At 48.9% G+C, this 13731-nt stretch overlaps 1 protein-coding gene across 2 annotated transcripts in view; it reads left to right on the top strand.

The window, feature by feature from the left end:
* The first annotated feature begins 11198 nt into the window (after positions 1–11198).
* Positions 11199–13731, top strand: part of KIF3C (kinesin family member 3C) — a 35394-nt gene continuing 32861 nt past the window's right edge. Inside the window, exon 1 of one of the 2 annotated variants that reach the window (XM_014856730.3) lies at positions 11199–13611. In XM_014856730.3, coding sequence (XP_014712216.1) covers positions 12082–13611 — 1530 coding nt within the window. In that variant the 5' untranslated portion in view covers positions 11199–12081. The remainder of the gene's footprint in view (positions 13612–13731) is intronic. The other variant, XM_014856720.3, reaches the window with a different exon arrangement.

Below are 13731 nucleotides of genomic sequence, written 5' to 3' on the forward strand. Positions count from 1 at the left end.
CCAAGGGTTCTGGTGATGGAAGGTCCCAGAATTTTCCTTTCTTTCTCTTCCTAGGGAATTATACAAAGTAAGTGAAGGATAAAGAGGAGAAGGAGAAAGAAGAGAGGGGAGGGAGAAAAGAGGAAGTAGGAAAGGAAGGAGGAGGTAGAGAAGGAAAGCATTTTTTTAAAAAAGCACAGCCCTGATCATAATATTTCTCTGCTTTTAATAACTTCCCATTGCTTGTTAGATAACCGCACCCCTTCTCCCCTCTTCTCCCCCTCCCTCCCCACCCCTTCCAGCCATATGGGGGTTCTGGGGCCTGCCAGGAGGTGTTCACACAGGTCTCGTGGGAAATTGCCCCATGGGGTTGCAGCAACTGAAACAGAGGCAGCACCATAATGGAGCTCTCGTAAGGAGCATAGAGAGCTACAAAAGGGGGTTTTAGTCCTAGGTCTGTGACTATAGGACCATGGGAAAATCATGGTCTCTAAGCCTCCTTTTCTTCACCTGTTTAGTGCTCAAGGAGAATAATCCTTGGCCTGCCTGCACGGCTGGGTTATTGTGAAACCCAGGTGAGATAATGAACCTAGAAACCCTTTGTGAATTATCAAGTATTCAACAAAGAAGGGATTGTTCCTACTACTGAGTAAATTACCTTGAGAAGTGTCAGTGGCCTTCCCCTTTCATCCTGCAGGGCTTTTCTTTCTAATGGCTCTTCATGTCATTATAACACTTGAAGCTTTTCAAAAAGTGCTTATATATATATTGCGTCATTTGCTCTGACACCATCTCTGTGCAGTGGCTGGGCAGCGCTGCCCCTTGCTGGGCATGTAAGGGCACAGGCTCAGAGAGGGGAAGTCCCCAGGTGGCCCAGTGTCACGGGGCGCATTGTGACCGAGCCAGGCCTGAGCTCAGGTTTCCTGACTCCAGCTCAGGCCTGCCCCCAGCTCCTGGAGCCACTCTGCTCCCAGCACGGATCAGCTGTCGTTCTCTTTAGATTCAAAACCTTCAGAGGGCACAGACAGGATCTTCTTAGGGGATTAATTTCCTCATCGATGTTAGCATGGCCTTTGGGTGGGGCGATTTCAGACGACACTTGAGCCTCTGCCAGTGAGACCAGCTTGGGTTTTGAAAATCTACTCCCCCCAGGCCCGTGAGAGTTTGCCCTGGTTCCTTTGTCACTCCTCTGTGACAGTGGTCAGCCAACAGTCAGGCCAGAGGTGTGCATTTTGGACCATTCTGGAATCCTTCCTCCAGGTATGATTCTAAACACAAGTGTGCTAATGCCTAAGTCCTCCACAAACACCATCTGATAGTTTACACTCACAACTAGAGAGTGTTACCCGTGTGCAACCACTGAGTTAGGGAGAGGCAGAGAAAAATACATGCATGCTCCCGGGCCTGCAGCTGCTCACAGCTGGAGAATAACAGCAAAGAGGATGGCGGGAGCCCTCTCAAGGGGGGACACGATGACCCTCCAGGACAAGAGACACCGTGTACTCAGAAAGGCAGAGATCTCTGGGGACTGGGAAGCTCTGAGAAAGCTTTCTGGCTGAGGACACCCGCGCCCCCCTCCCCCAAGTCGGTCTCCATGTCAGCCTGAAACATTCTTGCTGTTGGTGAATCACACCAGGAAACCGCCCCTGCAAAATTCCAGGATGCAAAGCCAGGACCTGGGTCTGACTGTCGATCCGTGGTGTGAGTCAGGGGAAAGGGCACCAGACGGGCAGTCTGGAGCTGCTGGACTCAGCCTTCATCTGCAGACAGCCAGATGAGGCAGAGAGATTCAGGCATTTTTCCTGCCAAGGTCAAATGCCCGGGTGGCTGGAGTTTGGCCTCAACCCAAGTGTCTTGACTTTACACCAGCGTAGAAGCCTCCCCTCCAGTCCTGATGATGGCAAGCATTCCAGAGGGAAGGCGGGCGGGGAGTGGGAGAGCCAGTCTGGAATCCAAGAAAGAGAGCGAGGCTGGAACGTTAGCGGGCCAGGTTGGCAATACCTCCCACCCTACCTCACCCTCCACTTCCTTTTCCTGAGTCCCAGAGGGGCTGAATGAGACTGGAAACAGTGACGGGAGTTGGTCCCACAACATTTATAACAGTTAAAAAAAAAATCAGAGATAGCCTAAATGTGCAACAATAAGGAGAACGACCTGAAATAAATCACTGTATAAAGTCAAGCAGCCATTCAAAACAACACAGCTTTTAGAAAATAGTATAGAATATTTTTGTGACTTTGGGGTAGAGGAAGAGTTTTTAAGCAAAACACAACAAGTGTCAATCAGAGGGCTGGCCCTGTGGCCGAGTGGTTATGTTCGTGCGCTCAGCTTCAGCGGCCCAGGGTTTTGCCGGTTCGAATCCTGGCCACGGACATGGCACCGCTCATCAAGCCATGCTGAGGCTGCATCCCACATGACACAACTAGAAGGACCCACAACTAAGAATATACAACTATGTACTCGGGGGATTTGGGGAGGAAAAAAAAAAGTTTCAATCGGAGCCTGCACTGATGGCCTAACAGCTAAGTTCTGTGTGCTCCGCCTGGACCCTGTTCCTGGGCACAGAACCACACCGCTCGTCCGTCAGTAGCTATGCTGTGCTGGCAGCTCACATAGAAGAACTAGGACTTACAACTAGAACATACAACTATGTACTGGGGCTTTGGGGAGGGGGAAAAAAAGAGGAAGATTGGAAATAGATGTTAGCTCAGGGTGAATCTTCCCCAGAAAAAAAAAAACAAAGTGCCAATCAAAAAACAAAATTGATAATATGTCTACATTAAAATTAAGGAATCTTGGGCTTGGCCTGGTGGCATAGTGGTTAAGTTTGCAGCACTCTACTTCAGTGGCCCAGGGATTGTGGGTTCAGATCCCTACACACTGCTCATCAAGCTATGCTGTGGCAGCATCCCACAAACAAAATAGAGGAAGATCGGAACAGATGTTTGCTCAGGACCAATCTTCCTCACCAAAAAAATAAAATAAAATAAATTAAGGAATCTTGGTTATAAAAAGGCACCATGCAGAGAAGATGCTTGCAATGTGTATAAGCAACAAAAGGCTCAAAGCCAAAGTATAAAATAATTCTATAAAGCAATAAGAAAAAGACAGGCAGCTTGGTAGAAAAATGAGCAAGCAACTTGAATGGGCAATTCACAAAAGAAGACATTGAAATGTCTATAAGCATATGAAAAGGTGCTCAACTTTATTCATCATCAGGGAAATCAAATTAAAACCAAAACGTGGTACTTAATATCTAAAACTAAGAATGCCAGTATTAACTGTGTTTCTGGTGTAAAGCCACTGGAAATCTCCTACACTGCTAGTGGTGCAAATTGTTACATCCACTTTGGAAAACAGTTTGAGGTCAACTGAAATTGAGAGTATGCATTCCCCATGACCCAGTAATTTCACTCCCAGGTATATATGCAACAGAGATGTGTTCAATGTGCATAGGAGAGATGAACAAGGAGGCTCACAGCAGCATCACTTGTAATAACCCCACACTGGAAACAACCCACATGTCCCTTGAGAGTAGCTGACGGTGTTACAGTCATACAAAGAAACATTATGTAGCAGTAAGACGACACACAACGGCCACAGCAACATGGGTGAATCTCTCAAATAAATGAGAAAAAACCAGATACAAAAGAATACATACTGTATGAGTTCATATAAAGCTCAAAAATGAGCAAAACAAAATTGTATTCTTTAGGTGGTAAAAGAACAAAGAGAAGCCAGCAAGGGATTATCATAAAAGCCAGGAGGGTGGTTACCTTAGAGAGGAAGGAGGGAATTGTGACTGAGAAAGGTCCTGCAGGGGATTTCTGGGAGGCCGGCAATGTCCTATTTTTGGCCTGAGTGGTCGGTAGAGAGATGTTGTTTTATAACAATTCTTTAAGCGGTATATTTATGTAATGCAACTTTCTGAGTGTGTATTTTGTTCTTCCGAACTATGTGAAATTGTCAACATTCAACCATTTTTAACCTACAAAATAGTAATTTCATATTTCTAATATTTCACAATAAAAAATAATTTACACTAAGTTAAGCAGCCATTCAAAATGATTATTGTGTAGCCAAGATGTGGAAGCAACCCAAGTGCCCTTCAATGGACGAATGGATAAAGAAGATGTGGTCTATATACATACAACGGAATACTACCCAGCCATAAAAAAGTCATAATCGTGCCACCTGCGACAACATGCATGGATCTTGTGGGTATTGTGCTAAGTGAAATAAGTTAAACAGAGATAGAGATCGTATGATTTTACTCATATGTGGAAGATAAACAAACAAACACAAAGATAGGGAGAACAGATTAGCGGTTACCAGAGGAGAGGGGGTGGGGGGATGGTGAAAGGAGTAAAGGGGCACATATGTATGGTGACGGATAAAAACTGGACTGTTGGTGATGAACACAATGCAGCCTATATAGGAACTGAAATATAGCGATGTACACCTGAGATTTACACAGTGTTGTAAGTAAATATGACCCCAATAAAATAATTTTAAAAAGAGATGACTGTGAATTCTATTAATAACTTCATTCAGTCATTTCTTCACTAAACAAATATTTTCTAGTCGATTCTTATGAACCAGGCATATTTCTAGGCACTGGGATACAGAACAAAATTCTATCATGGGGCTCACATTCTCATGGGAAGATAATCCCTAAACAGATATAGAAACATCTAGAATGACATATTGTGGTAAGAGCTCTGAAGAAAAAGAAAGCTGAGTGAGGATAGTAAGAGTTAGAGAGTGAGGAAGAGATATTTTAGGAAGCGTGGCCAAAAAGGCTCCTCTGAGGAGATGACATTTGAAAACACAGCTGAATGAAGCGAGGCAGAGAAGCCATGTGCGGCCGTGGGAGAAAGCCCGCAGCAGAGGAAGGAGCCAGCCACAGGCCCTATGACCGGAATGCGCTTGGCAGGACTGAGAACAAGGAGGCCAGTGTTGTTGGATCAGAGTGAGGGAAGGGGAGAGTATGAAGACATGAAACGGGAGGAGTGACCAGGGCCGGATCACGGAAGGCCTACGCGCCTGGCAAGGGACTTTGGATTTTATTCTGAGTGACGGGAGGCCGTTGGAAGGTTGAGAGCAGGAAGTGGTATGATTTGATTTACAGTTTAGAAGGCAGACTCTGGCTGTTCTGTGGAGGGGGGAGAGGAGGAGAGTCAGGGTGGAAGCAGGGATTCCTGTTAAAATGCTACCGCAGTGTCCAGGCAAGCAATGCAGGTGGCACGGACTAGGGTGGCCGTGGTCATGGCGCACAGTGTTTTGGAGTCGGGATTGACAGATTTTGTAGCTTGAACCCGGAGAGGATTTGTTGATGGATTGCATGTAGAGCAAGAGGAAGAAGAGTCAACAATGTGTGTAATATTAAAAAAAAATTAGGATACACAATTAGGACACACAATTCTACAGATAGTATGGTCAAAACAGTCTTAGATTACTTTTTTTTTAAATAATGAGAAACATAAGTATAGCAAAAGAAGAAATCCAGTTGAGGAGACAGAATATTTTCTTAGATGGATGGATAAGACCATAAAAAAAAGCAGATGCTAATTGCACATAGTACAAATGGCCACAGGAGGTAAGGAAAGGAAGAGACCCCCCTCCCAAGGCCAGGGTGGAGGGGGCGGGGCGAGAAAGGGAGGGTCGCGGGGGATGGGGAAGGGGGGGAAGGGGAGGGTGGGAAGGGTAGGAAAGCCATTACTGAGGAGGCAGGAGTTGAAATGGGTGTTGAAAGAAGGTGGAGTTAGTCCAGGTTGGGGGGGGGGGGGCGGGCCCAGCACAGGGTTGTAGAAAGAGCGTTGGCTTTGGCGTTGGAGAAATTAGGCTCAAGTCCCAGTAGTGCCATTTACTACCTGGGTTAATGTGAAGGTTCGAGAAAACATCTGTAACCCACCTATTAGGTGCTCAATGAAGGGTAGCTACTAAGGATGGTGCCTTTTTAATATTCAGATTTTTAAAAATTTTCATATTTTTCTATTCTTTTTGGGGAGTTGACTCAAATTCCATTCGCCAGAAATTACAGCAGAGAAAGGAGAAAATAAGCTATTGAGAAAAGAGGAGCTATTAGTAATCTCTACTTGGACACAATTGGAGGTCTTTTGGGTTAATCTCACAGCGACTGACAGCCCAGAAACTTGGACCTCATCCAGTGATTCTGTCACACGATCATGACTCCCTCTGCTGGCAGAACCTGGTTTTGCAGTGTAAACTCAAATCCTGAATTACCTGCATTGGAAAATTTGCAGGCTCGGGGATGATTAAAGAGCTAACTGTGTCTTCTTGGTATAATCTCAACCTGACTGTTACTGGGACCATACTGGAAGAAGATGCTGGTATGGGAATCCCCTGGGAGGGCAGAACTTTCATTGTTGAAGAAAATGCAGCAAAGGGAGCGTCTTCCTCTCACCAAGCCAACAGTGGATGGCCCTGGCCCCTTATGAGACTGTCATTCAAAGCAGGACTGCAAAGTAACTGTTCTGCCATTTCCATGGCAAGCTCTCCCCGGCAGAGGGGAAAGACCACCAGGGTTGCAGGTTTGGCGTCTGAAGACAGACTATGCCACGTAATGGCTGGGTTTCCCTCTCTAGTCACTTAGTCAGCCTGAAGCTTGGAGTCCTCCTTACAATATGGGGATATTAATATTTTCTCCTTTCTTGGGGTTGATGTGCGGATCAAGTGAGTAATATATGTGATAATACTGTATTAACTGTAAATCATTCTACAAATGTAAGGGTTTATTACTGTCATTTCTTTGTCTTGCCTCTCCATTTTCTTGCCTTGAAGGTCTTGGAACATTCATTAATTTGCTGAGGCAACCCATTTTGATTACTTGAGTGTATTTAGTCCCGTTCTAGGCACAGGGGAAGGAGACACAGAGATAAAAATCACAGCTCCCATCTTCAGAGGGGCACACATTATGGTAGGGAGGGAGGGAGACTGACTCAGTTATCCACAGTATAAGTCAGACCATGATGGGTACTCTAAGACTAGTTAAACAGTGAGCTATAGAATCACGAGGAAAGGAAAGATTAATTAGAAGATAGAATCAGAGGAGGCAAAGAAGGCTTTCCAGAAGAGGTGATATTCATACAGGGCTTTCACTTATTTATAAAAATATTTATTGAGCACATACAATGTGTCAGGAACTGGACTACTCACTGTGGATACAAAAATGAACAAAACAGACATGTTATGTCTTCACAGAACAACAGGAGACGTAGACAAATAATTATTTAATTACAATGATGCTAAGTTCTATGAAGGAAAGTACAGGGAACAATGAGAACATATCACGAAGGGACATAAAGTAGGTGGGTAAGTCAAGAAACGTACCTTTAGGAAATGGCATTTAAGCTGAGAGCTGAAGGATGAGAGCAGGTATCTAGTTAAAGGTGGTGAGCAAAAATGTTCTATGCAGCAGAAACAGAATGTGTAAGGGTCCTGTGGTAGGAAGCTGGAAGGCAGCTGAAGAAAGCCATCGTCACTAGAGCCCAGGGAGCAAGGTGGAGAGTGGCATGAGATGTGACAAGAGATATGGGCAGGTACCAGATAGTATAGGGCCTTGGGGGCTATGTTAATGATTTATAATTTACCATAAGAGCAGTGAGAAACATTGAAAGGTTTTAAGCATGGGGTGACATGATCAGACGAGTTTTAAAAGATTACTTTGTAGAGAATGGGTGGCTGGAGGCAAGAGCAGACCTATGGAAACCAGATTGGTGGCTATCGTGAAAGGCCAGGCCAGAGAAGATGACGACTTGGGTCATGATATTGGCCATGGGAGTGGAGAAGAAGTTGATAGATCTGAGAAATATTTAGGAAGTTGAGTATTTGAATAGATATATTGAGGGTGGGGAAAGAGCTGTGTACAGAGTTGGGGCCATTTTTGGAGGACCATGTTTGGTGGGGAGGATGATGAGTCCAGGGTAAACAAGTGAATTTCAGGTGCATGGGAGCCATCCAAGTGGCTCTGTCCATTAGAGAATTGGATATATAGATTTAGAGCTCAGAGGAGAAGTCTGGACTGAAGATACAAATTTAGACAATAATTGAAGCCATAAATTGTCGTGATCATTATTAGAGGTTGGTGTTGGAAGAAAAAGAGGGCTTAGGACCGAGCCTTAGTGAACTCCAACATTTAATGTTGGGGTTGAGTGAGATCCACCAGTTAAGGAGACTGAAAATGAGCAAGCAGAGCTCCCAGGAGCAGGAGGAGGAAAACCAGAAAACTGCAGAGTCATGGAAACCATGGGCAGTGAGAGTTGGATAAAGAAGGGAGAAATGGATTATGTCAACTGCTCCTGCTGAAAAGGGCCTACTAGAATTGACCATGGAGTTCACTGATGTCCTTGGTCAGAGAAATCTCTACTGAGCAGTAGGAGTAGAAGCCATATAAGATTGAGAGGTGGAATGAATAGAAAGTGAGGCTGTGTAGACAGGGACAGGCAAAGTTAGCAGGACTTTTCAGGCACAGGAGCAGCATGAGCAAAGGCATAGAGACACAAAAAACTAGTGTGTTTGGAGAATCTTAAACAAACCAGAATATCCAGGGGCTTGAGTGTATAAGATTGCGAGGGGAAGAAAAATGGCTGAAGACAATGCTGCAGAGGGAGACAGAATATGAACAACCTTGAATGCAAAGGACAAAAGGAAGGAAAGCTACTATTTCTTGAATGGCTTCTATGCTCTGGGAGTTTTTACATATATTATCTCACTTAATCCTTATCTAAACCCTGTGAGTAAGGTAAGTATTCCCATCCTCACTTCTCCCAATGAGAAAATAGCCATTCAGAGAAGTTTGCATAACTTATTCAGGGTCACACATCTTGTAAGCAATGGGATTCCAGTCTCCCTCACATACAGGAGGATCTGGGCAAGTGCCTTACCAGGTAGTGACATCGGGTGGGGAGAACATGGTTGGGATCCCTTTCATCTGGTGCTGTAGTGTCAGGAGGGTTAGCCAAAGCAGAGAAAGGGTATTCCAAAAACCAAAGCCAAGTGCAGCAAGAAAATAGTTCCAGAGCCAAATGTTCCATCCAGAAGTCAGGTTGCCAGAGCCAAGAGAGGCTAGTCCACAAAACCAAAACCTGACCCAATAATTAGTCCAAAAGCCAAGTTACTCACAAGTAGTTGAGCTTGATCAAAGAGAGGGCTGAGGAAGGCCAGGTAACTCTAGAAGGGGGTAAGCCACCAGCTAAGCCTCAAACTTCCAGTTGAGCTGGCGTTCAGGTCCTGGGGACTTGAAGATGGGGAAGTGGGGAGGAGGTAGGTTCTGCAGAGCTGAAGAACTGCAGGATTGGGCCCTCTAGAGAAAAACATGATTGAAAATGTTTTGTGGAAAGATTCTTCTGGTGCCCCTATGAAGAAGGGCCTTGAGGTTTCAGATAATAGCACCTCCTTGATCTGGCCCTCATACAGAGAGTAAGGACAACTGGGGTTCAGCCCACAGATTCCACTCCGCTCTGTAGAGCGGAACATGGATAGGACACTGGCTTGGTCCTTGGACTTGAGAAATTACACTTAATTTGTATCCTAAAGAAAAAATATAAGACCCCAAAGAGGAACATCAAATACATGTTACCAAACGAGGTTCATTTTGCCCGCTGTACGATTACGCCAATCACCCAGATGACAAGTTTGCAGTAGAGAAAAGGTTTGTTAACAAGGCAGCCAAGTGAGGAGATGGGAGTACAAATCTCAGATCTGCCACCTGGAAAATGGGGATTAGGGATATTCATGAGATAAAGGGGCGGGGTGGTCTGCAGTGTGGGAATAGATGATTGAGGGTAAGGAGAAGTAAGGTAATTGATAATCTGCGCAAGCGTAGTCAAGCTTCATGGCTCTTCACAGGACACACGTTCACAAAATGGCAGCATTGTCATGATCTGAGGGTGGAGTTTTCAGCTCCTTGACCTCAAAGGGTCTCCTATCAGTTATCTATCCATGCAGGCCCAGTTGATGAGTTGGTGGTCTCAACTGGCGTGAAGTCGACAAGGAGTAGACTCTCAATTCCTGAAAAACTCAAGCACCCATTACCATGGTGACCAGAGTGTCAGAGATGTTCTCTCTAGGGTGGGCTTTAGTAATGCATTATCTAACTACTTTTGCAAACAGAGAACTAACTCAGCACAGTTAAAGCAAGCTGGCCCCCGACTTCACACAGACCTGGCCTATCCAGAATGCTCAAGGAAGCAGCAGCCATCAGGCCATCCAAGCCAGGCTGTGCGCATTATTAAGGGCTCGCTTAAAAATAAGTCTTCTCATTGGTACAATACTTCATGAGTCATTGTTTCACTTGAGTCTCACAACTACTCCTTGAAGTGGGTATTATTTCTCCTCCTCTCTCCAATTTTTTTTTAAACAGATGAGAAAACTAAGGCTGGGGCAAGGTAAGTGACTGCCCAAAGTTACAGGTTGGGTGGAGATCAGAACCGGATCTTGAATCCAAGTTTTGTTTTATGCAAATTCTGTGTCTCTTTCTGCTATGGAAAAGAAATTGGTTAGGGAAGGCTTCACAAAGGAGGTCCCCAAGTGGCAGGGCACCAAGTGCAGAAGCGGGACAGGGTCCTCTGGGCAAAGGTACAAAGATGTGACACAGCACAGCCAGTTAAGGAAACAGAACATGTGAGCTCCTTGAGGAGAGAAAGTTCCAGTTCTCCGATGGGGCCAGGGGTTTAGCAGGTGCATGAATGTCTGGAACACAGATTCTGTACTGGAGAGTAGCTGGAGGGGAGGCTGGGAAGCTAGGCAGGAGTCCAAACATGGGCAGGCTTTTACACAATATGGAAGACTGGTGGAGGAGGAGGGGAGGGGACCAGGGCGTATGTGCAGAGAAGAGGTGAGGAGAGAATCAGCTGGAAGGTGGTCTCTAGAGAGAGAAGAGGAAGGTCAGAAGTAAACCAGGGTAGGGAGAGGAAAGGACAGAGTCAAGAAACATTTAGGAGTTAAGGCGCCTGGCTATACCCTGAAGGGGAGGGTGACATGTAACCGTCTGCAGGCAGAAAGGCAGGAGCAGTGAAGAGACAGAGAACAAGTGTCTGTGGTGGATAAGCCTCTTCTCCCCTACCTAGGTAGTCTGCAGCCTTAGCTGTCACTCCGGGGGTTGCACGCCAGAGAGGGAGGGGCCTCGGGACGGGAGAAGGCATCAGCAACCTGCCAGAACCGGGTTAACAAAGGCAGGACTACAACTCCCAGCATGCTCGGGCACAGTGGGGTGACGGCGGGCGGTGGCTGCGCTGCAGCCGCCTGGTGGGCGCAGGATCTGGATCGGGACCGGAGCCTGTCATTCCGGAGGGGTCTGCGGGGGTGCAGGCCGACGATGCACCCGTGTCCCCCGCGCACTGGCCGCGCCGGGCTCGCGCCTCGCGCCCCGCGGCCCCGCCCCTTGCCCCACCCCAGCCGGGCGGCTTAGCTGGGGCCGCAGCGCGGCGGCAACATCACTCTCGCCGCCGCTGCTCCGCCCCATCCCCTTCTGTTTTTCTCTCTCATTCTCCGGTGGCGGCGGCGGGGAAGGCGGAGGCAGAGGCAGCAGCAGCCGCGGTGGCTGCAATGAATGATCCCTCAGCTGGGGAGGAGGACTCCAGGTGAGCCTCTGCCCTTGGGAGGTCCGGGAGCCCCGGCCACCCGGGACCTGCAGCCCCCCGCCATGGATCCTTAGAGGGGGAGGAGGAAGAAGAGGAGGAGAAGACAGCTCTGCCGCCCACCCCCATCCCATTTTCCTCTTCCTTTATCTCATTGTTGCCGTAGCTGTTTACGGCAGGTTCCCTCTGCCCCAGCATGGGGCGGGCTCCCGGCACTGCCATTCGGCAGGCGCTGCTCCTGCGGCTCCCTCGGCTGCCCCGGGGTTCTGCCTAATTCTCCCTGCCCAGTCGGTGCAGTGAGGACCGGAGGGCGGTGGAGGCCCGGACTGCAGCAGCGGCGGGGCCACCTCCCAGCATCCCCACCCTAGGAGGCTGCATGCGGATTGAAGAGCGGCGCCTAGGGGCTGGGCCGGCCCCGCTGATCCGGACCTAGGGAGGACAGCAGGACCGCCCAGGCTGCCAAGGGAGGGGGTCGAGCGGGCAGGAAGGACAGAGCAGCAAGATGGCCAGTAAAACCAAGGCCAGCGAGGCCCTGAAGGTGGTGGCCCGGTGCCGCCCCCTCAGCCGGAAGGAGGAGGCTGCTGGTCACGAGCAGATCCTGACCATGGACGTGAAACTGGGCCAGGTGACCCTGCAGAATCCCCGTGCTGCCCCGGGAGAGCTGCCCAAGACCTTCACCTTTGATGCCGTGTATGATGCCAGCTCCAAGCAGGCAGACTTATATGATGAAACCGTGAGGCCCCTGGTGGACTCAGTGCTTCAGGGTTTCAATGGCACGGTGTTTGCCTATGGCCAGACTGGCACTGGCAAGACCTACACCATGCAAGGGACCTGGGTGGAGCCCGAGCAGCGTGGGGTCATCCCCAATGCCTTTGAGCACATCTTCACCCACATCTCGCGCTCCCAGAACCAGCAGTATCTGGTCCGGGCCTCCTACCTGGAGATCTACCAGGAGGAGATTCGAGACCTCCTCTCCAAGGAGCCCGGCAAGAGGCTGGAGCTGAAGGAGAACCCTGAGACTGGTGTCTACATCAAAGACCTCTCCTCCTTCGTCACCAAGAATGTCAAGGAGATCGAGCACGTGATGAACCTGGGGAACCAGACCCGGGCGGTGGGCAGCACACACATGAATGAGGTCAGCTCCCGCTCCCATGCCATCTTCGTCATCACTGTGGAGTGCAGTGAGCGTGGTTTGGACGGCCAGGACCACATCCGTGTGGGCAAGCTCAACCTGGTGGATCTGGCTGGCAGTGAGAGGCAGAACAAGGCAGGTCCCAACACAGCTGGAGGGGCAGCCACACAGTCCACGGGTAGTGGCAGTGGTGGTGGTGGTGGTGGAGAGAGGCCTAAGGAAGCCTCCAAAATCAACCTCTCACTGTCTGCCCTGGGCAACGTGATCGCCGCTCTAGCAGGCAACAGGAGCACCCACATCCCCTACCGGGACTCCAAGCTGACGCGGCTGCTCCAGGACTCTCTGGGGGGGAATGCCAAGACCATCATGGTAGCTACCCTGGGGCCAGCTTCTCACAGCTATGATGAGAGCCTTTCCACCCTGCGTTTTGCCAACCGGGCCAAGAACATCAAGAACAAGCCCCGGGTGAATGAGGACCCCAAGGACACACTGCTGCGGGAATTCCAGGAGGAGATCGCCCGCCTGAAGGCCCAGTTGGAGAAGAAGGGGATGCTGGGAAAACGGCTCCGGAGGAAGAGCAGCCGTAGGAAGAAGGCTGTGTCAGCCCCCCCTGGGTACCCTGAGGGGCCGGTGATTGAGGCCTGGGTAGCCGAAGAAGAGGATGACAACAACAACAACCACCGCCCGCCCCAGCCCATCCTGGAGTCAGCTTTGGATAAGAACATGGAGAATTACCTGCAGGAGCAGAAGGAGCGGCTGGAGGAGGAGAAGGCGGCCATCCAGGATGACCGCAGCCTGGTGAGTGAGGAGAAGCAGAAGCTGCTGGAGGAGAAGGAGAAGATGCTGGAAGACCTGCGGCGGGAGCAGCAGGCCACAGAGCTGCTTGCGGCCAAGTACAAGGTAAGGAGCAGGGGCACTCCAGAGGTCCCCAGAGAGATCTGAGCTGGCAGGCTTTTCTTTGAGTGTCTGTGACCTGGCCTGAAGCAAGGTGTCCTCCCTCAGCATTGCACACTGCCCTCC

The sequence above is a fragment of the Equus asinus genome, chromosome 6 (assembly GCF_041296235.1).
Source record: "Equus asinus isolate D_3611 breed Donkey chromosome 6, EquAss-T2T_v2, whole genome shotgun sequence".
Classification (NCBI taxonomy): domain Eukaryota; kingdom Metazoa; phylum Chordata; class Mammalia; order Perissodactyla; family Equidae; genus Equus; species Equus asinus.